The sequence below is a fragment of the Dryas octopetala genome, chromosome 3 (assembly GCF_963921425.1).
Source record: "Dryas octopetala chromosome 3, drDryOcto1.1, whole genome shotgun sequence".
NCBI lineage: Eukaryota > Viridiplantae > Streptophyta > Magnoliopsida > Rosales > Rosaceae > Dryas > Dryas octopetala.
Window position 1 is genome coordinate 14,031,512 of NC_141368.1, and position 22,267 is coordinate 14,053,778.

The window sequence follows — 22,267 nt, forward strand, 5'->3', positions numbered from 1 at the left end:
TTTTTTAATTTTCTTAATTTCTTGTTTAAACTTAAAAATTTAAAATACATTTTTTTTTATTATATAAAACAATTACTCATGACTTATTTTATACTTCATTGTCATGTCTAGCTAGCACTCAAATTGATATTTGGCGCAAATATTGATTAAGATAACTAACATCGATGCTAGCATTGGCAAGAGAGCCAATATTGCAGTGACAATTTAAATTTTTGAAGTCCAATAATTGTCTAACATATCAGAGCTTGAGTTGAGGGAAGAGGTTCTGAATTTCAAACCTACAATCCTCATTCCTCATTTATTTCTTGGTTTTTAATATATATGAAGAGTGTGCTAAATTAACATACATTATTTATTGTTCATTTATTATCCACATTTATATTTTGAGAGATCAATAATTATCTAACAGCAAAAAATAAATATATTTGGTGAATCGTAAACGGTAGTTAAGTGCATATATGTGTGATTAAACTTTTTCTTCTCAAGCAATCCAAGTACTAAAGAGAGAAAAGATTGTGATAGTCTAATATATTTTTAGTTTTGAATTGATCGTGTTATATACTTTTGCACATATATTTGTAATTTTCTTTCAAAACCGTATATACTTTAATCTCATCTAATTTATAACTTTATAGCACATCAGTGTATATAGTTGAAAATCATTGTGAAAATAAGGAAAAATATAGGAAGAAAGTGAGTTTTTTAGAAAAGAAAGGGTTAATGTATGAAATAAGGATTGCATTTTTACGTAAGCTGTGATGTAACACCAAAATAGAGTGTTCTGTTTGTTGTCTTCCAAGTATGGACATGTGTTGTGGTCCAAGGGCGGCTATGTAAAAGAATAAGGAAACTGATGATTTTCGAGAAAATAATTGATATCTACTAAATTGATGTAGAGAAAAACTTACGGAATAGGATCTCTTATCTATTTTTCTATCATGTTTTAATTTTGACCATTAAAAAAAGTCTAGAGAGAGAAAGAAAATAGAAAAGGTGAGATGGTTGATGGCCAAGATTAAAAACATGGTAGAAAAATGAGTAGGAAAATAAATAGAAAAATGGGTAGAGGATCATGGTCCAAAACTTACATGTCCTTGTGGTAGGGACATGAGGTGTCACAATCCAATGAGAGAGGGAGAGAAGCAAAGAAAGAGACGGAGAAAAATTGTGAGAGAAGGGAGATAACTAATGAGAAAGTAGAGGTGATGTCATCATGTCAGTGTAACATGGTTACATGAAAGTTTTTCTTATTGCTGTAACATAAAAATTGGGCTTGAGTATAAATACATTCATCAATTATAGGAGGTATTTCTAATTGATGCACAAACAAAATAAGATTTCAAATTCATATATTAACTAATGAAAACTTACAATATAGCATGTCCGTAAAGATTTTTGTTCCAAAAAAATTAAATGCCATGCTAGACATAGTTGACGTGACATTTTCAATGGTATAGTGGGATGACGGTGCGTGGATGGGGGATCTACATAATGTTCTCGAATTTTTTGGTCATTTTATTTTATTTATTTTTTTATTTTTAAAAGTTTTTATTTTTTATTGCTTTTGGCCACATGGCATAAAAATTTAATGTTCATGTCATTAAAAATGCCACGTCAACTATGTCTAGTATAATATGGAAATTGAAGTATTATATTGAAAATCTTCGTTAGTTAATATATAAATTTGAAATTTTTTTTTTGTTTGTAAATCAATTTAAAATATCTTCTATTAGCCAAGCATAATGAAAAGTCAAGCAAAATGAAAAAAGTCAAAGCAAGGATCCACTTCCGAAAAAAGGGTATAAGCCTCAAGTAGTGAAAATAGGGTGAGAAAATGTGTTAGAAGAATTGGATATCTTTTAACGGAAAAACACTGAGAACAGAGTAGAAGGGTATAGTGAGAAAAAATGGGAACTTTATTGTTGCGGGGTTTAGGAAGCTCTAACTGTCTCAACCGCAGAGGATCTTTTCTTCATGCTCACTCTAGCTGCCTGACAAAGTCAACACAAAGCTCCTATCCCAAAGGAGTACAACTCTTATTCCGTTGTTCATCATCATCGCAGCCAGGCCTCAGAGGCTGTGTAGCATTATTTTACCGCTTCCGCAGAGGCTGTGTAGCATTTTTTTACCGCATCATGGGACAGGTCCTGGACAGAATGCAAGGTACCACTTAAAAAAAGTCTTCCCTGAAAATTACTGCTTGTGGCAATCTATGTTTTGTTGATTCCAATAATGTTTCCTTTCCTATTCTGAATTTTGCTTTTGTAATTCATAAATGACCCATCAATTCTATGATCGGGTTTAGCTTTCTTCTTTCATTTTTTTTTAATACAATTTATGATTTTAGTTTATATGGGTTTCTGTTGCTCTTCCATCCTTCCACACTTGAAGGATCTGCAAATTTTAAATAGTTAAAAAAAAAAAAAAGTTTGTGTAATAAGGGAGCACACCCCCTATAGTCCCCGTGGTATTGGGGTAAAATCGCTTATTTTAAATGGTGCAACACTCATTTTCAAGATCCATCATACATGCACATCTTGGGTTTGGTAGATTGCTTCCATTGTCACCTAACTCTTTCCCTCTTATCCATCCATGGCATCACAAACCATTTCATTTTGGTGTCTTTTTCAAAAGGTTGGCCTCTCGGATAGCATGGAATTTGGTGATGAGTTTGTCTTTAGGTGGCCAATTCTCTTTGATGACATCAACATCTGCAAAAGCCCTTCTCCATGCTGACAACAATGGAAAGGTTTCTTCAGCTATCATCTTAATACCAGTCACCTCCTCAAACACACTCTCATAGTGTGCAAGCCATCCAAGTGCAATATCTGCAAACCCAATTTTGTCTCCCCCAAAGAATTTCTTTCCCTTTAGCTCCTCTTCCAAGTGCTTCAAGTTCTCCTTTGCTTGTGCAATTCCTTCCTCTTGCTCATTCCCTTCACTGAAAAAGGCTTCAATAATAGATGGCAAAACCTTCATGGCAAATCACAAACCAAATAACTAATTAAAAATTATCATACTAATCAGTCTAATCTTCAATTTCTTTTGACTTTCTTTTTTTAACAAGCTTTTCTTTGAGTTTGTTTTTGATGAGTTTCCACATGTATTAGTTATTAAGTTTTATACAGAATAATTTGAATTGATAAATTTATATAGGGGTTAGTGTTTTGTTATTAATCAACAAGTAGCTACACTAGGTGACACCACTAGATTAAATAATCATATAAGGATTAGGTTCAAGAGAGTAGCAATTATAACTTTCAAATAATTCTATATTTAACGGTGAAGATGCATTTGAAATTTTAAACCAACGAATTCATTGAATTTTATTAAAAAAAGAAGCATTGATTTTCTCTCTCCTCTCCTTGTAAACATCCTTGTCTCTCCTTGGAAACATTTATAAAAACAAGAATATTTCTAGTTATTGAGCAAATTAAATCACCCTAGCTAGTTGATATGGAAAAATCTAATAAATATAAAATTAAGCAATTAAGTTCTACAATCAAATATCTAATTATGATCAAAGAGGGGTTTAGATTAGATTACCTTCTCATCACCAAATTTGGCCCAAAAGCGTGCAGTGGCTCTGTGAAGAGGATCTTCAGGCAGAAAGGGGTTTTCCTTCCACGTTTCTTCAATGTATTCAAGAATTACAAAGGACTCAGCAATTGCTTTGCCATTGTGGACAAGCACTGGAACTTTCTTATGAATTGGGTTGTATTGGAGAAGTAGAGGGCTTTTGTTTGCAAGATCTTCATAGATTGTGTCATATGGGACCCCTTTGAGTTTCAGTGCCCAAACTATTCTCAGAGCAAAAGGACTTGACCATGTCCTAAACAGCTTGACTTCTGCCATTTTTGTTGATAAACTTGATATGCAGCTCTGATGGTCTAGCTAGGCCTTTTATATAAAACTTTCACTATGCAGTTTTGCCATTGTCACCTGATGTTTTGTTGTATTTCTTTTTTAGACCTTCTATATAAGTAAATATGACTTTGTCCCTGAAGTTGCATATTTTCTTTCTCGATCTTGAAATATAATGAGCCGTGGACAAATTTACTCCAAGCCTCTAAAAACAAATTTGGCAAAAGTTTTGATTTCTTTTCTCACTTATTTTAATTTTCTTAATTTCTTGTTTAAACTTAAAAATTTAAAATACATTTTTTTTATATATATAAAATAATTACTCATGGTTTATTTTAGGCTTCATTGTCATGTCTAGCTAGCACTCAAATTGACATTTGGCGCAAATGTTGATTAAGATAACTAACATCGATGCTAGCATTGGCAAGAGAGCCAATATTGCAGTGACAATTTAAATTTTTGAAGTCCAATAATTGTCTAATATATCAGAGCTTGAGGGAAGAGGTTCTGAATTTCAAACCTACAATTCTCATTCCTCATTTATTTCTTGGTTTTTAATATATATGAAGAGTGTGCTAAATTAACATACATTATTTATTGTTCATTTATTATCCACATTTATATTTTGAGAGATCAATAATTATCTAACAGCAAAAAATAAATATATTTGGTGAACGGTGGTTAAGTGCATAGATGCGTGATTAAACTTTTTCTTCTCAAGCAACCCAAGTACTAAAGAGAGAGAAGATTGTGATAGTCTAATATATTTTTAGTTTTGAATTGATCGTGTTATATACTTTTGCAGCATATATTTGTAATTTTCTTTCAAAACCTTATATAGTTTAATTTCATCTAATTTATAACTTTATAGCAAATGAGCGTATATAGTTGAAAACCATTGTGAAAATAAGGAAAAATATGGGAAGAAAGTGAGTTCAGAGAAAAGAAAGGGTTAAGTGGTTAACGTATGAAATAAGGATTGCATTTTTACGTAAGCTGTGATGCAACACCAAAATAGAGTGTTCTTTTGTTCTCTTCCAAGTATGGACATGTGTTTTGGTCCAAGGGCGGCTATGTGTTTTGTCCAAGGGCGGCTATGTAAAAGAATAAGGAAAATGATGATTTTCGAGAAAATAATTGATATATACTAAATTGCTGTAGATAAAAACTTACGGAATAGGATCTCCTACCTATTTTTCTATCATGATTTAATTTTGGTCATAAAAAAAAGAGTAGAGAGAGAAACAAAGGGAAAGAGGTGAGATTGTTGATGGCCAAAATTATAAACATACTAGGAAAATAGGTAGGAAAATGGATAGGAAAATGGGTAGAGAATCCTGGTCCAAAACTTACATGTCCGTATGGTAGGGACATGTGTCACAATCCAATGAGAGAGGGAGAGAAGCAAAGAAAGAGAGGGAGAAAAAGAGTGAGAGAAAGGGAGAGAACCAATAAGAGAGTGGAGATGATACCATGTCAGTGTAACATGGTTACAGGAAAGTTCTTCTTATTGCTGTAACATGAAGTTTGGGCTTAAGTATAAATACATTTATCAACTATAGAAAGTATTTCTAATTGATGCACAAACAAAATAAGATTTCAAATTCATATATTAACTAATCAAAACTTACAATATAGCATGTCCGTAAAGATTTTTGTTCAAAAAAAATTAAATGCCACGCTGGACATAATTGACGTGGCATTTTCAATGGTATAATGGGAGGACGGTGCGTGGATGGGGGATCTACAGGATGTTCTCAAATTTTTTTGGTCTTTTTATTTTGTTTCTTTTTTTATTTTTAAAAGTTTTGATTTTTTATTGCTCTTGGCCACATGGCATAAAAATTTAATGTTCATGTCATTAAAAATGCCACGTCAACTATGTCTAGTATAATATGAAAATTGAAGTATTATATTGAAAATCTTCGTTAGTTAATATATAAATTTGAAATTTTTTTTTTTGTTTGTAAATCAATTTAAAATATCTTCTATTAGCCAAGCATAATGAAAAGTCAAGCAAAATGAAAGAAGTCAAAGCAAGGATCCACTTCCGAAAAAAGGGTATAAGGCTCAAGTAGTGAAAATAGGGTGAGAAAATGTGTCAGAAGAATTGGATATCTTTTAATGGAAAAACACTGAGAACAGAGTAGAAGGGTATAGTGAGAAAAAATGGGAACTTTATTGTTGCGGGGTTTAGGAAGCTCTAACTGTCTCAACCGCAGAGGATCTTTTCTTCATGCTCACTCTAGCTGCCTGACAAAGTCAACACAAAGCTCCTATCCCAAAGGAGTACAACTCTTATTCCGTTGTTCATCATCATCTTCATCTTCTTCATCATCATCGCAGCCAGGCCTCAGAGGCTGTGTAGCATTATTTTACCGCTTCCGCAGAGGCTGTGTAGCATTTTTTTACCGCATCATGGGACAGGTCCTGGACAGAATGCAAGGTACCGCTTAAAAAAAGTCTTCCATGAAAATTACTGCTTGTGGCAATCTATGTTTTGTTGATTCCAATAATGTTTCCTTTCCTATTCTGAATTTTGCTTTTGTAATTCATAAATGACCCATCAATTCTATGATCGGGTTTAGCTTTCTTCTTTCATTTTTTTTAATACAATTTATGATTTTAGTTTATATGGGGTTGTGTTGCTCTTCCATCCTTCCACACTTGAAGGATCTGCAAATTTTGTTCAATTATGACCAACAAACAGACACAAACCTTTTTAACTTTTTTGGTCAAACACACAGACACAAGCCTACTGATCTTTTTTTTTTTTTTTTTTTTTTCCGAGTGATGGGTTTTCTTTCTGTGATGCAGTAGAAAGATATTACCTTTGGATTTAAATTTATGCCCATGTAGTTGATGTCTGTGTGCAGTCGCTTATATCTCAATGTGTAGCCTTGAATCTTGATGTCATCAATTTGAAATTTCTTGTGATGAAGCCAAATTTTTTATATTTTTGATATGCCATATCTCCAGATTGCACATGCCATATATCAAGTAACTTTGTTGATATTCATCTTATCTCTTTCCAGAAAGTTTGACATTTTATGTTACCAAAGGCAAAGTGTCAACGGTTAATTAGGTAGAATATGTCTAAATTGTACGTTGCTAGTTCATAGTCCGGCAACATAATACACCAACATTTGGTAAGAGATCATTCCTCTCTTTATATATATATATAAAATATTATATCTGATAATTTTCCACCTTGCAGGTAAGCAATGGAGGCAAAGGCAAATAAGAAAGATTACAGATAAGATATTTGATCATTTTAAAAATGAGACAGGAAGGGCTACTTTGAATTTTGAAGATTTGTACATCGGTGTACTACTTGTGTACAAGTGAGGAGCTTTACTTACTAAATTTTCTCCAATGGTTTTAGATTATTATAAAATCATGCTACTAGTTTGCCAGGTTATTCTAACTAATGATTTGTTTTTAACCTTCCTATTGTAGTGATATCAATAAGCGTTTACCTGGCCCACATTTTGATCCACCCTCCAAAGAGAAAGTCAGAGCTATAATTCAGGTACTCTAATTGTATAATAAAATGAAAATGCTGAAACTGTAGTAATCCTGATGTTTCATATATACTTAACTCTATTGCTGATGAATGTTGACCCATTTTATTCCTACTGCTTCAAAGGCTTATGAATGGCTGCTGAATTTAAACAGCTTGAATAAGTAGAATTTGCAGTACCTAAAATTTATCAGTTTGTTAATATAGGGATGTTTTCATTGGTAACAAAACAAAGTGATAAAATGAAATTTGTCAGTATCAAAACCATTTACAGATAAGATGGCATCCTTTGAAAATTCAATGTTATAGTAAGAGATTTCATATAAACTTTTAAGAGAATAGATTTATGACTTAATTTGGAGGTGGGGCCTTACTGGCAACCGCCATAGGCTACAATTACATCATTGCTTGTTTCTTAAGTTTTAGGTGTTATGCTGCAAAAGCCAAATTGTAGAACCAATCTTATTTATATGTTTCTTTTTCTTTTGCATAAGTGCGCTTCATTTTTATCAACATTGAGCATAAAGTTTAATTTGGTGGTTTCAGGTTTACTGAACCTGCGGGGTAGTAATGGTGCGTGGGTATTGTCATGGTTTACTAATGTTATTGCGTCTTTATTTGTGGCATTGATTTTATTAGTTTCCTTGTTTGAAATCCATCTTAGAATTAGGGGGAGCTAGTCATCTGCACATATGGTTGTAACTTTTTCAATTTAATAGAGTACAAATGCTAATTAGTACTCTCATAAGCTATGTAGCTTTATTTGATGATCCTTTTGGTGCAATTTTTTGGTATGATTGCTAGGACTAATTTTATTTCGTTCTCTCTTTATAGTTTTGCAAGTTGGTTTTATTCTGCATTCTGTAATAGGACCTGGAAAGGCATCCCTCCTTTACCCTATCAACCCGAATCACTGAAACAGAAATCTTGTTACACTGTTTTTAGGCTCTGTTTTGAGTAGTGCAGTTTTTTTTTTTTAATTACAAGTACTGAAGCTTAAATAAGGGTTAAATCCACAAATTCACCCAACTTTTCACTACAACAGCCCACAACCCTAGGAAGCCTTTTGCCCTGAATATCCTTCAGCATGGAAAACAATTTTAGCAGCTTTCCATCCACTATATATAAACATTTGTCACCCTAATCCGAGTCATAACCCTTTAATTTAATCTTCAAACTGTTGGACCCATAAACCATGCGCTTTCTCTTATTCATGGTAAATGACCAGAACACCTTTAAGTTGCTGTTTGGAACCTTTTTGCTGCATGCTCAACATCAATTTGTCATGTCTGAGAAAAGCAATTATTGTCCTTCTTTATGTGGTCTAGCATGATTTGACATAGTACCAATTTTTTTGAAGGGTGGGGGTGGGAATAAAAGAGGTTCTACATACATGACCAATTAGTTCTGCTCAGTTTAGGCTTTTCAGTTTCTTTGTCCACCAATAACCCAAGTTCACTGTTGTTACAATTAAGCACTTGAAAGTAATTTTTGGAGGATGACTCCATTTTTTTGTTGATACTCAGAAATCCCTAAACCTGCTTTGCAGACCCAGGCTCGAAACTGGGGCCTCCTGCCGGATCCTACAATTTTTTGGAGGCAGGAAACTCTAGAAAATAACTAGGTAGCTACCTTAAGGGCATTTGAACCCCAGACCACATGGGAGCAAACCATGGGCCTGACCGTTCCAACCAAATGCTTGTTGGTTGAAGATGACTCCATTTGACTGCAAAAAATTCATCATCCCAGTATGCTTGTTTTAATAACCTTATTGGTTGAGGCACACCTCAAAGAAATTAAGGGCCTGTTTGGTTCCTGGATACTAGTGGAAAACTATCTTATTAACTATAAAACAGAAGATAATGCAAAAGCACGCTACCAAATAAAACAAAGAGTTATTTGGAGTTGTTTGTTGCTAACTTTACTGTGGGTTGTCTGGATGGAGTGAAATAGAAGGATTTTAAGAGTACGAAGGAGTGGGAGTGGATGAACTATGGGAGAGAATTCGATTTTGGGCTTCCCTTTGTGCTTCGGTGGCTGGGGAATTCAAGGAAGTTTCTTTTCTGCCATTTATTTAGACTGGAGAGCAGCTGCTTGCTGATGAGATTTCATTTGGTTCTCTCTAGAGTTTTTTTGTGGTATTCTTTGTGCTTTTGGGGAGTTATTCTGTACATGTAGCTATTAGTGTTGTACTGATGTTATAGATGTGGGCTTCTTGTCCACAGAGGGTAAGTAGATGTTTCTGGATTAATAAAATTTATGTGTTTTTTTTTTTTTTTTTATAAATATTATCAAAAACTGTTTTGAGGAAACATGCTTGAGTAGTTAAATTGAGGAAACACCAAGGTGATTCCTGTTTTTATCTTCAGTTCAAAGAAAACAGAACATATTAAAACTGTCTGCAAAAACAATTTTTGAAATCTATGTTGTTCCCTTACTGTGCTTCTTTGTGATGGCAAACTTTTGGCACTAATGGAAGTCTAGCCTGGCTAGTTCTCTGCATAGACAGCACCAATTTCTTAATTGATTCTGGTTACTGTCTATTTTTATGCCATAGAGGTATCTTCTTGTTGGCATGGGAAGGGGGACTGTTGTATGTGTTGTACAAGATTGGGCTTTATAAATTTTTTGAGTTTGGCATCACTCCTATGTCTCTTTGACTGACTAAAATGACACCAAGTTCCTTAGTTCCCCACCCAGAATTTTGTAAAAATTTATTAGAAAACATGGGAGTACTAATGCTACATATAAGGTACACCCTATACACTGAGAAACCCATTAATGGAAAATGGGTATTTCAGTTATTTTATATTTGGCATTTGAATGCAAAAGTTGATTCTCTATAATCCGGAGAGATAACCATGATGGCCAACCATTTTTAATAGACATTCATCATACGATTCATACCATCCTAGTTTTTTTGTGACATTATGCACCAATATAATTGATATTGATGATAACCTTTTCAAAATTGGACTGGTAGGTACAGTATCTTGAAGAATTGACGTGTAATGTTTTATAACTTTGTGTTTCTGCAGTTTGTTATACAAGGGAATATTATTGTTGCTGTCGTTTGGTAAGAATTTGTGTTAAGACTTTTTCTAAGGTGACACTTTCAGCAAACTTGAATAGAACCTAACAGAGCTTCTGAGCCTATTATTCTTTTTTAGACAATGTGGAACCCCAATGACTTCTGTAGCTAGTGTAGTTATGCATTGACTAGAAGTACAGAGGACTACAATTAACTCTTGTCAACAGTAAAACGTAGTGTTTAGGGAAAAGAGGCCAGTTGCTGTTCTTTCTTTTCCAGCCAACTTCTATATGAAAGAGTACATTCTTTTTGAATCTTGTTTTACAACTTGGTAATCTCAAATTTAATGAGGAGAAAAAGGGAAATTAGTGATGTTTACATACCTTACCTGAGAGCTTTTTTAAAAAAAAAAAAAAAAAAAAGGAAAAGAAGAAGGAAGATATGCCCCTTCCTTGGCTGAGCGGTGTCTTTGGACTAAAAAATTTCAAATATTCTTATGTCTTTATTAGATTTGATGTTTTGGGTCTTGGGTGTCTTAGGGGTGCTAGGTTGTAGTTGTGGGCTCTTTGTTTAGCCAAAAAAAAAACAAGGTGGGGGGAAAGCATCTTTAAAAAAGGTGGCCTTTCATTTTTTTTTTTTTTTTTTTTTATCATATGGCTTATTATCTTTGCATGCTTCTTTAGAATGGCATGGCTAATCCTCCATAGGGATAGCACTTGTACTGGAGTGCATAATTAAGTTGAATCTTTGAAATTACTGATTCTGGTTACCATATCCAACAGCTACAGTGAATCTTTATCTTCTTGCGGGCATGAAAAAGGGGATGGTTGTACTTGATTTACATGGTTGGATCTTGATGAATATTTAAGAGATGCTATAGATTTTTGTAAATTCGATATCTTTCCTGAATAGGATTGTATTATAACTTTTTGAGGTTTCTCTTTCGGCATACCTGAAGAGAACTTGCAGAATATAAATGTTTCTATTAACTATAGTTACATATTGAGTAGAACCACATAGATGAATGTTCACTCTGTCGAGTAAGCAGCGTTGCATTCATGGAAAAGATGCAAATTGCTGATTGGCTGGCCTTTTCAAAGTGTGGCACGTTTGATTCCCGTTGTTCTATGATTTGTAATTTTTGATTAATGAGAAGAAACCCCTAACTAAATCTTGTTAGGCATACAATAATTTCTTCAATTTTTTTTTTTTTTTTTGAACTAATGATTCAAACATAAAGACTGTTTTAAGTGTTGAATGTTTATTTGCAGGAAAATGATATCAATCTTGATGGAGAAATTGATCGTGAGGAGTTTGCGAAGGTCATCAAGCAGATAACAGCCGACACATTCATTGTTGTTAGTCAGGGACTGATCCTGACATTGGTTGCAGCACCAGCAGTTGCAATAGCGACGAAGAAGGCTACTGAAGGTGTACCGGGCATTGGGAAGGTCGTGCAAAGGTTACCCAATGCAGTTTACGCATCCCTTCTGACTCTTGCTGTTGTGTTCATTCAGCAAGCGAGCCAGGAGTTCTAATAATGCCAAGTTTGTTTTCAGATCAATCTTTATATGTTCTATTTTAGGATGACTTAATAGTCTTTTTGGGTTAAAAATTTGTCTCGTCAGTTGTATAGTTGTGGCTGACAAGGAGAATGGTGCATGAACTTAATTAAATGGTTAAACGATTTTCGATTTGTCTAATTTTTTGCAAAGATGATCTTTGTATAGAGACTTAGAAAATAGACGGCTTGAATCTTCATCACAAAACAGCTCCAAGCTTTCCTGCTTCAATCCCAATTCCTTGGCTATCTCTGTTAACCACAACAACTTTGACAGCTGCCATATGTTCCGCTTCAGTTGTTGATAAAGCGGGAGTTGATTGAAGCATAGCTTTCCAACTAATAAGACCGCCCACAAGACTTAATATATACCCCTGTAGTAGATCTTCGTCTGTCTAGATTACCTGTATAATATGCATCAACAAATCTCACAACTTGTCTAATTCCATCTTGTTTTTATATAAGATGCCGAAATTCATTGTACCTTTCAAGTATTTGAATATCCATTTAACAACATTCCAGTGTTCTTGGCTGACTGTAGATCGTGACATACATTAAGCGTCCGACTGCACTTGCGTATGGTACTTGACATTTCCTCCACCTCTTTATCTATATATGGACGAAGTCTACCAAATAATTTAAACTTGTTAGCTTAGGGAATACGCATTGGTTTTGCATTATCCATGCTAATCCTTTCAAGAATTTCTTCCACGTATTTTTCTTTGACACCCATAGCTTGCCTTTTTCTCTTCCCTTTTCAAATTTCCATTCCAAGAATTTTTTTAGCAGCACCTAGATTTTTCATATCAAATTCCTTCTGCAATTTGGACTGTAACAAGTCTACTTCATGTATGTTATTTAATGCAATTAACACATTATCAACATAAAGCATCAGTATTGCTTTCATGCATCTTAAAGCATCTTAAGCTTTGAATGTTTCAAACATGCACTTCATTATTGTGCTTCATGAAATAGACCGACACTTTTTTAGAAAAGTCATCAATAAATGTGACAAAATATACCGCTCCACTTTTGGGTGGAACTGTTATGAGTCCCCTTACATCTCAGTGTATGTACTCCAACACATCCTTACTTGTATGTTGCCCAGCTTTGAAGCTGACCCTGCATTTTATTGCTTACAAGAAATACTTGCAAAAACTAAGTTTATAAGTTTTTACCTTAACAAGCATATTAGTCTGTGAAGTTCCTGTAGACCTTTTTCACTCGTATGGTCAAGGTGTAGATGCCATAGAGTAGTGTTATTAGTACTCGAATCCAAAGTCAAAGCTGCTCCACCTATAACTTTATTCTTTGCCAATACATACAAATGTCCTCGACTTTTTGCCTTCGTGATAACCATGGCCCCTTTGAAAACTTTCAGGACCCCAACTATTGCTGAGAAGGTAAAACCATTTGAGTCAAGTGTACCCAAAGAAACTAAATACTTTTTAAGGTCAGGGACATGCTGCACATCACCTAGTGTTTTTATTATACCATCAAACATTTTACTTTTAATGGTACCAATTCCAACAGTTTTGCATACTGCATCGTTTCCCATTAGAACGGTTCCTCCATTATAGGGTTTGTAAGTGTCAAACCATTCCCTATATGGACACATGTGATAAGAACATCCAGAATCCAATAACCATTAGTCAGAAAGATAATTCATACTTGTGGTTAATGATAATCAATTATTGTTACCATCTAAATTATCTTGTGCAATGCACGCTTGATCTGAATTGGTGGACTTTTCTTTTTCCTCCAGATGTCGCATTCTTTGCTGCAATCCTTTTTCAGGTGTCCCTCTTTTTGGAAGTAGTAGCACTCGTATTTTCCTCCATTCTGCACTTTTGATTGTGAGCATGGTCTTCCTTTGTTTTCAGAGACTCTTTTGTTGCTTATCCAACTCTGGTGGTTTGATTCATTTTTGGCCACAAATCCTTCTGCTTGGGGACCGTTTCCTAGCTTCCTGAGCGTCTAGGTCTCCAAGAGAGCTGCTGTCACCTCACCAACACTCAGAGTATCTTTCCCAACCAAAAGTGTATTTACAAGTGTATAAAAAGATGAGAGAGAAGCCAAGAGCAGAATTGCTCTATTCTCCTCATTAACCTCCACCTCAACATTTAACAACTGTGTACTAGTTTTGTTAAAAATATTGAGATGATCCATAACATTTATTCCTTCTTCCATACACAATCAATATAACTGTTTTCTAAGAAACAATTTATTTGTGAGCGATCTTGACATATAAATTTTTTCCATAACCTCAGAGCAGAAGTTTCATTCAAACAATTGTATTCTTACCTCAAAGTAGTCAAGTGCGAGACATTGACGAATGACGCTCACAACTTTCATCTCAAGTTCCTCTCAATCTTCCTTTGACATAGAATCTGATTTGGTATCAGTTAATGCTTTGACCAACCTTTGTTTCACCAATATATCTTTAACTGTGCTTTGCCACAGGCAAAAGTTATTTTTTCCGTCAAAGGGCTCCACCTCGAACTTCCCCATCAAGATGCCTTTTCCTGTTCCTCCCAGCCGAACCTGGTTGCTCTGATACCATTTGTTGGGATTCTTGCAACAATTTGGTTAGTAAGAATGGTTTCCTGCTAATTTGAGGTACATCCACGAGGGGTGTTCCGATCTTTCTTGACTATTGAGAAATAGCTAGAACCACTCGTCTTTAATATCTAAAACCCGAGCCCTTGAACCCTTGTACATCCCTCTCAGCTGATCCTCACAAATACCAGTAAAGAGTACTCACTCTAGCTCGTAGAAAATGAATGTTTAGGGTGATAAGTTGCATGGGTCTGATCCCTTTTTATAGGCAAATGACACGATGGCATTTATATAAAAACATGACATTTGGAACACAATGTCAAACTTTAGAGGTCAATTCCCCTTCTTTTACCTTCAATGTCTGTATACCACATTGAGCATTTATTACTAGTTTTCATTAGTTTCAAAGAAAGCTGCACCACCATCTGTAACTAGCTATAAGTTATAGCTCCTCATGCATCAAATTGAGTCACACTTGGCTTGTGCCATCGTCCAATAATCTTCACCTTGGCGAAAGTTTAATGCCCTCCACCTGAAACTTCACGTCCTACATCTCTATGTTGATGCTCAAAGTTAGGTTTGTGTGCGTTCCTGAACCGAACTTTGAGCATAAATGCATGACTTATTTACTTGATTTGTTGTTCTTCTATTGCAGATTATATATCTTGAATATTATTTACTAATGTCTTACAAAATTAAATTTCCTATTACTTAAATCATGGATTACATGTCCATATTAACAGCCAACGCATAGAAAACAATGCTAAACAGATGAAAAAAACGAATACATACATAGATAAAGAAAAAAAAGAAAAACCATCAATCCTTTGACCTCAATTTGGAAAGAGAAAGAAGAAAAAATACACAAGCAAAAGAAAGAGATAATTGTTTGTTTATAACAAGCTACAAGTTGTGTGTTTGTTAGATCTGCCTGGCGGCCGCATCAGCAACAAAGGGCAAGTAGGGAGTGCGACCCAGAATGGAACTTACCAAACCATAAAGAAAGCAGAAAATGCTGAAGACGAAAATACCATTATGCCCCCAAACCATGAGCTTGTAGCCTAAGCCGGCCCGACCCGGACTGAATATCCTCTGGATGAGGAGCGGCAGCACCAAGAGCACGTCCAAGGTGACAGCCTGCATCGCATTGAACCTTACATAGTGGCTGAAGCTAGGGTTTCTGACCACCCCCAGATAGAGGGCAAAGAAGGCCACGAAGCTTGAATAGGGCATGGATCTGTAGAGGCCCAATAAGGGGAGTAATGGCTCGAAGAGAAGACCCAATTTGGGGAACTGGAAAAACAGGTAACGCCCATACTGGAGGGAGTTGAAGAAAGGGAGAGTGTAAGCAACGGCTGAGATTAATCGATCCGTGGCCGGGGTTGGTGGGTTGTTGGAGGAAGAGGGCTTGTACGACATGCAGGTGATGGTCGCTTTGGGTTTGGGTTTCGGGTGAGAGACTGACCGGGCCGTCAGGGTGGAGGGGAAGGAGGGATACGATTTGGGTATTAGGGTTTTGGGGCTGGGACTGAGGGAGAGCCGGAGGAGAGGTATGGAGGAGGCCATAGCTAATAGCCTAATTGCTTAGCTTAGCTTAGCTGCACAGAGACAAAAGAGACAGACAGACTGGGTTTATGCTATATTATTTTTGGGTTTATGCTATATTGTTGATGATGGGGTGTGTGTATAGATAGATAGATAAATATTAGACCATGGCCCAGTAAGTGAGGCCCAAGTTGGAACCAGTTTGGGCCATTGGACGGCCTTCATTTCAATATGTAATATGATTTTTTTTTTTGGCCAAAATATGTAATATGATTTTAATTCGCCATAAAAAAAGTAAAAACGTTGCTTAGCCTTGTAGATTGTTCTCTCAAGTATCCAAATTTTGAAACAACCCAATAGGTCTAATCTCCACAGCTAAGATCATTCAACACATTTGTGCAACCAACCTAAATCATAACCGCTGCTCATAGATGGCAGAAACCAGTTCCAGGCTCCAGCAGGCATTAGGCATGATGCTGCTAATTTTGCTTTAGGAATGTTTTTTTTTTTAGGTAAACGGTTTAGGAATGTTTGTAGCATCATAAATCACTCTGTAGCCAATTTTGGCTAAGAGTGGAACTAGAGGCTACCAATTATTTTTCTTTAAATGTGTACTAGTTCCAACTCCAGTGATGTGGTAGACAAGAAAATTCCTCTGACTTCCTCTTTCTAACTCCAATCCAGAGGATCAAAGATATTGCACAGTATGCCTTTTTCAACTCCACTGGCCATGAAGGATTCTAATGGTCTTTCATGATGAAACACAAATGCCATTCATTAATGTAGGCTTTGTAGGCTGGTATCATTGTTGGGTACAAAGTTTTGGGGGATAAGATAATTGATTATGGATATCTAATGATTTTTTTTTTCCTAATGACGAGAGGGGCAATGTAATTACTTTATTTTATATCACCAAAACGTGCAAACATGTCAACGATAAGTATAAGAAAAATTACAAATGTAACAAAAGAAGAAGATGAAAGTTAAAACGGAACAAAATGAAGGCGAGAAGCAACAGGAAGTCCAGAAAATAACATCCTCAAAGGGCTGCCTTCAAGTCCCCGCAACTATTCTGTTCAACAAACTATCATGTTAGCAGCCAACATTTCAGAAATAGACGACGGTAACACAGAAGAAATACCAAAAGTAAGGAGAAAAGTCACCATGACTCCCATGCAAGAGGACTATGAAGCAAGAAGTGCTTCAACCGCTCATTAGTTTGTTCACAACACCAATTATAAGTATCAAATCTTCATTGTTAATACCTTTCCCAAAGAGATTGTCCATGCAAAATAGGCCACTTTGACAAAAGCCTTTGCACAATAAACTTCCAAGGTAAGTTTGATTTTCAGTTTTTTGATTTGTGCAAATTTCTAAGCTTAAAGAGTGCAATCTGTACACTCTTATCACGGTGAGAGTATAGAAAAGACACATGTCAAGATTCCCATATATCTAATGGTAATTTAAGACACTCAAAAGCCTGAAGATACAAAATAAGCTGGAATTTCCTTTTATATTTTTATTCACTAATTTGGTATCAGGCAATTTTATTTCTTCCTCAATGGCATGTACAACACCCTAATGCATTCTTTCAAGCTTTATTTAATAATACATATGCAAGTAACTTGTAAGTTATAAGATACCATTGGATTAATAGTAAACTAGTATTTCTTCCTCTTAAAACACCTACATTTGGGTTAAACCTACGAGAGAAATACTAATATTTGGAAAAATAATAACAGAGAGAATAACAATAAAATAGAGGTTACTTAAGTTTAGCTTTTATGTACATGTGGTCGCTTGTGTGTATATATATGTTGAGTTGTTCATATAAAAACAGAATTTGAATAGATAATCAAACATCATAACCAAATTGCCTCAAAGTAATTGACAACTTCTAGATTTGATTAAACTAGTTGGAAAATAAGAAATAATCACATCATAAAATAGTTTGTACTGAAATTCAGATTTAAATTCAGATACACCATCTGTGTTATATCCAAATTACAAGGACTTCACTTGGCCCTTCATTTCAGACGCTTACACACCCTGTAATTATCATCTAGTAAGTATACCCCTTGTGATTCTCTATGCTGCATAGCCTGCACGTATTGAGAAACTATTATTAATGATAATCGTTGGAACTTATTTCTAAAAATAATGATTTTACCCAATTTCTCTTTTTAAAACCATAATATGTAACATTCTTTCCACAAATTATGACAAAAAAAAAAAAGTGTTTTCTTATAGGTTTCTCAATCCCTCTAAACTTATTAAAGTCAAACTAGTTTGAGTACTTATATCAGATTATAGTTGAACTAGTCATTTACCTCCTTCTTCGACCATATGGGGTATAAATGTCAAAAAAACAAAACCTCAAGAAAGATCCTTGAAATTTGGGCATCCCACATGGGTGTACATGAAGTCATCCCCAAAAGTTGAAATAAGTATAGTCGTCTACAGAATTTGAAGCAACCTAAAGCCAAATTATTTGATTCATTTTGATATGAGTTGATAGTTACACTACTTGTTTTGGTACATACAATTGACACTGTAATAAGATATAAAGACTACTTTATATACCTATACAATGACAAATAAATATAACGTTTTCTCCAATATTATTCCTTAGCTCCCTTTGCACTATGAAAGACAATAATTGAATTTAAACCAATGGATTAAGATGAAAAGAATGCATTCACAAACATATTGCAAAAAGAGGTAAAGTCAGAGACAGGTCATAGTAAGCACTCAAGCTTATCTCATACCAGCTGAAACAGAATGGTACTGGAAGAAAACCACACATATCTTTACCATTCAAATACATCTCAGCACTTGGATTGGACATATCTCTAATGAATCTATGTGCATATTAATGCAGGGGTATTTACCTTAGAAAGCTGTAGGGCTAGCATCAATAAGCCAAGTTATATCAAGAAGAATTCAGCTTTCCTAGGCTTGCTTTAGAGAAATCAATTTGTTCTGCACAATATCCACAATGAAGAATGAAAATCGCATCAATGGAGCTGTTTAAATGCAGAGACAAATACCAAAGTCGATAGAGATGATTTGTTACTTTGTTCAGATGCTGTTGCTTTCTGGATTGTTGTACGGAAATATAAGTTCCCATTCTTCTGATAGACAGCCTGTGATCAAGAAGAACAATATTAGCATATTCATATCTCTGTAAACTAACAAAGCATTCCTACCAAACAAGAGGAAGAGAAAGCCAATTGGGATTCTAGAATTTTAAAAATAATAGTCAGAGCATTAAGAAATAAAAATGAACAAGGGAGTTTGCTGGCTTTCTAGAATTTAGAGTAAAAGACAGTATGCTAAGCTCAAAGTCAAAGGCATAACCAAACCCAAATAAACCACGATTAAGAACTATTAATCTGTGCATATAATACGGTTCCAATGCTTAAGGTGAACCTGAATTTTTCAAATAAACCATTTAAACCTAAAACCAGTAGCTTATGGCATAAAGCCATGTAACCAAATTAATATATTGTTTCCAAACGAAATTACCCAATTCAGAATATTCTACACAAACACGATTCATGTATCTCCAACTCAATAATAAGTTCAAAGAATGCAACTAAATACAGGAAAATAAAAATCGGTTTTTATTTTTTTTGGGAAAGTAAATAAATAAATATAGAGAGAGGTTACCCGAGACGATGAAAGAGCATTGAGCTCTGCAATTGCAACCTCGTGGCTCCGTATCTGCTTCATGAGATCGACTTTGGAGTCTGCTGCGGCTGCGGCAGTGCCCGTATTTGTCTTAAACGACGGCGTAGCAGCGCCTGTCATCTCTCCTTCCCTTTTGGTTTTCTTCTTCGGCCTTCTTGGTTCTGTTAAGAAACTGCCAACTTGTTTCTGATTCTTCTTCAGTCCTCAACGTCAATGGGGATTAGCTTAAAGGGCAGAGGCTTTTTGTACCTAGTGTTTTACTAATATACCCACCCTATTTTTTATTTTTCATTAACATCCAAAAATATATTTCTAGATGCTTTTAATTTAAAAAAGAATTAATTACTTTAGGATACATGACAAACATTTTATTTAACCTCTACTATACCTATTGTTTAAATTTAACAATAAGGTCACGTTTGTAAGTTATGATATCAAAAAAATATGTTATTTTCTCTCTCTCTTTCTCTCGCAATCCACATTGCTCCACACCGAAGCTTCTTGCTCCGGCCCCTCCAACGAATGGCGACCACCGGTGTGCTCCCTACACCGGAGCCGACTCAACTCACCCTCCCCGCTACCGGCTGGCCGCCACATGCAGCAAATCGATGTGAGAAAGGGGAGTAATGTCGCCGACTCTCTCTCTCTCTCTCTCTCTCTCTCTCTCTCTCTTTTTCTGTGCTTGATCGAAGCCTTCTAATGGATCTGCTCTGACCACTCCGACTTCTCCTCGATTGGGCATGATCATAGCTTGTGGTACGTAGACTCTTACTTTGATTTCTTATCAGTAGAAGGTTCTTGATTTTTTTTTTAAGCTCAATTTTTCTGAAACTGCAATTTATGGAACATTGCAAGTGAACTGAAACTGCAGTTTCTAACTGTAGTTTCTGAAACTGCAAATGAACTGAAACTGCAGTTTATTTGAGTTGCAAGCTTGCAGTTGCAGTGTAAGTGAAACTGCAGTTTATTGGAGCTGCAGGCTTGCAGTTGCAGTTACTAATTGCAAGTGAAACTGCAGTTTTTTTGGAGTTGCAGAACGATGCTTGTGAGTGAAGATGAACGATTGTCGATTTGGTAAAGTTGAAGAAAGAAATCGATTTGGCAAAAGAAAAGAAGAAGATCAGTTTTGGGATGTTTGTGCAGTTGGTTTGGTTGTGATGTGTTTCTTTTGGAAGGTGTCCGCATGTTATATTTTGGGGGGCTGGTAGATAGTGTCCGCAAGTTAATAAAAATAAATTGAGTGGTTTTGGTTAATATTTTGCTTTGTCAGTACCTTATAATTTATGGACTCTTTAAAAAATGTCTAATCCTTTTCTAAAATTAATGATAATTAAATCTTAATATTATCCTAGTTTTATATTATCTTAATATTATAATATCTTAAAATTAGTGGGATTTAAATTATATAAATTTAATAAAAATACATCAGCTCACAAAATAGAAAATAATCAAATAAGGAAAAAAAAATTTTTTATTGGTACATTTCAATTGTACCAATCGATCGATGATTTGTTGGCGTTTATATGGTTTAGCTCTAAGAGCCCAATATTCCAGAGCTAAACCCTAACATAACAACACCTCCACTAATCCCATTCTATACCCTTAGAGGGGATGAGGTAAAAAGACGAGGATTTACCCTAAAAACTCAGGAATGAAGCAACATGGCCGACCGATCGGCGATGGAAACCAAGCATTCAGATTAGGTGCGCATGTTCGTTGGTGCACACTTAATCGAATATGAATATATATATATATATATACCAACCTAGGTATTGGTACAATTGAACTGTATATATATATATATATATATATATAGGAGTGCTCTAAAGCTAACAGTTAGCAAGTTAATACGAAGCTAACCTTGCTTTTGGGCCCATCACATAACTAATTTCATAATCCGAACCATCAATTATTTAGGTCATACTTCAAAGATCATCATTACAAAAAATCAACTAAATCGGAAATCATTTAGTCATCTAATTAAGATCAAATAAATAGACGATCAGTATTTTCGATAGAAGCATATAAATAGTTGCTGTTATAATCAAATGGCTAAATGACTTCCGATTTTAGAGATTTTTTACAGGGATAATCTTTGAAGTAGGGCCTAAAAAATATACGGTTCAGATTTTGAGTTTACATTATGCAGTGAGCCCAATAGGGTGGTTAACTTTATATTAACTTACTAACTAGTTAGTTTTAGAGCATTTTTGTATATATATATATACATGCTCCTTCTATTGAGGTATACCTCAACTTATTTATGTTGAGGTATACCCTATTAGGACCCACATGAGTCGTTTTGTACAATTGAAATATACCTATATATACTTTTTTTCTTACTTGTTTGATTATTTTTGATTTTATGGGTTAATGCATTTTTTTAATATTTGTATAATTTAAATGGATATTATATTTTAGGGTAAATTACAATTTAATACCTCAACTTTATCTCGGATTTCAAGTTAGTACCCCAAGTTCAAAAAGTTAC

General features: G+C 34.9%; 4 protein-coding genes across 4 annotated transcripts; 1 reads left to right on the forward strand and 3 right to left on the reverse strand.

Moving 5' to 3' along the window:
• Positions 1-1,630: 1,630 nt before the first annotated feature.
• On the reverse strand, positions 1,631-3,888 carry LOC147291168 (putative glutathione S-transferase). Its single transcript, XM_086237475.1, has 2 exons — positions 3,547-3,888; positions 1,631-2,973 (listed from the first exon to the last, which is right to left on the reverse strand). Exons 1-2 carry the CDS (start codon positions 3,853-3,855, stop codon positions 2,611-2,613), a joined length of 672 nt encoding a protein of 223 aa, XP_086093601.1. The 5' UTR covers positions 3,856-3,888; the 3' UTR covers positions 1,631-2,610.
• A 1,994-nt stretch (positions 3,889-5,882) lies between these two features.
• LOC147291169 (Calcium-binding EF hand family protein) lies at positions 5,883-12,114 on the forward strand. The gene is made up of 4 exons (XM_086237474.1): positions 5,883-6,310; positions 7,082-7,208; positions 7,324-7,396; positions 11,690-12,114. Exons 1-4 carry the CDS (start codon positions 6,034-6,036, stop codon positions 11,954-11,956), a joined length of 744 nt encoding a protein of 247 aa, XP_086093600.1. The 5' UTR covers positions 5,883-6,033; the 3' UTR covers positions 11,957-12,114.
• A 3,175-nt stretch (positions 12,115-15,289) lies between these two features.
• On the reverse strand, positions 15,290-16,192 carry TIC20-II (chloroplast import component Tic20-II). The gene has a single exon (XM_086237751.1). It carries the CDS (start codon positions 16,102-16,104, stop codon positions 15,460-15,462), a length of 645 nt encoding a protein of 214 aa, XP_086093877.1. The 5' UTR covers positions 16,105-16,192; the 3' UTR covers positions 15,290-15,459.
• A 1,778-nt stretch (positions 16,193-17,970) lies between these two features.
• On the reverse strand, positions 17,971-19,990 carry LOC147291171 (Prefoldin chaperone subunit family protein). Its single transcript, XM_086237844.1, has 4 exons — positions 19,756-19,990; positions 19,160-19,229; positions 18,975-19,065; positions 17,971-18,185 (listed from the first exon to the last, which is right to left on the reverse strand). The coding sequence occupies exons 1-3, from the start codon at positions 19,894-19,896 to the stop codon at positions 19,016-19,018; spliced, it is 261 nt and encodes an 86-aa protein (XP_086093970.1). The 5' UTR covers positions 19,897-19,990; the 3' UTR covers positions 17,971-18,185; positions 18,975-19,015.
• Between the last annotated feature and the right edge of the window lie 2,277 nt (positions 19,991-22,267).

Excerpts from the sequence above, each read along its gene's own strand:
- LOC147291168 (XM_086237475.1), bottom strand. The coding sequence starts at position 3,855 with ATGGCAGAAGTCAAGCTGTTTAGGACATGGTCAAGTCCTTTTGCTCTG. Across the intron at positions 2,974-3,546 it reads CCAAATTTGGTGATGAGAAG|GTTTTGCCATCTATTATTGA; the intron begins GTAATCTAATCT and ends TTTGCCATGAAG.
- LOC147291169 (XM_086237474.1), top strand. The coding sequence starts at position 6,034 with ATGGGAACTTTATTGTTGCGGGGTTTAGGAAGCTCTAACTGTCTCAAC. Across the intron at positions 6,311-7,081 it reads GGTCCTGGACAGAATGCAAG|GTAAGCAATGGAGGCAAAGG; the intron begins GTACCGCTTAAA and ends TCCACCTTGCAG. Across the intron at positions 7,397-11,689 it reads AAGTCAGAGCTATAATTCAG|GAAAATGATATCAATCTTGA; the intron begins GTACTCTAATTG and ends GTTTATTTGCAG.
- TIC20-II (XM_086237751.1), bottom strand. The coding sequence starts at position 16,104 with ATGGCCTCCTCCATACCTCTCCTCCGGCTCTCCCTCAGTCCCAGCCCC.
- LOC147291171 (XM_086237844.1), bottom strand. The coding sequence starts at position 19,896 with ATGACAGGCGCTGCTACGCCGTCGTTTAAGACAAATACGGGCACTGCC. Across the intron at positions 19,230-19,755 it reads ATGCTCTTTCATCGTCTCGG|GCTGTCTATCAGAAGAATGG; the intron begins GTAACCTCTCTC and ends TCTTGATCACAG. Across the intron at positions 19,066-19,159 it reads AGCAACAGCATCTGAACAAA|AACAAATTGATTTCTCTAAA; the intron begins GTAACAAATCAT and ends GATATTGTGCAG.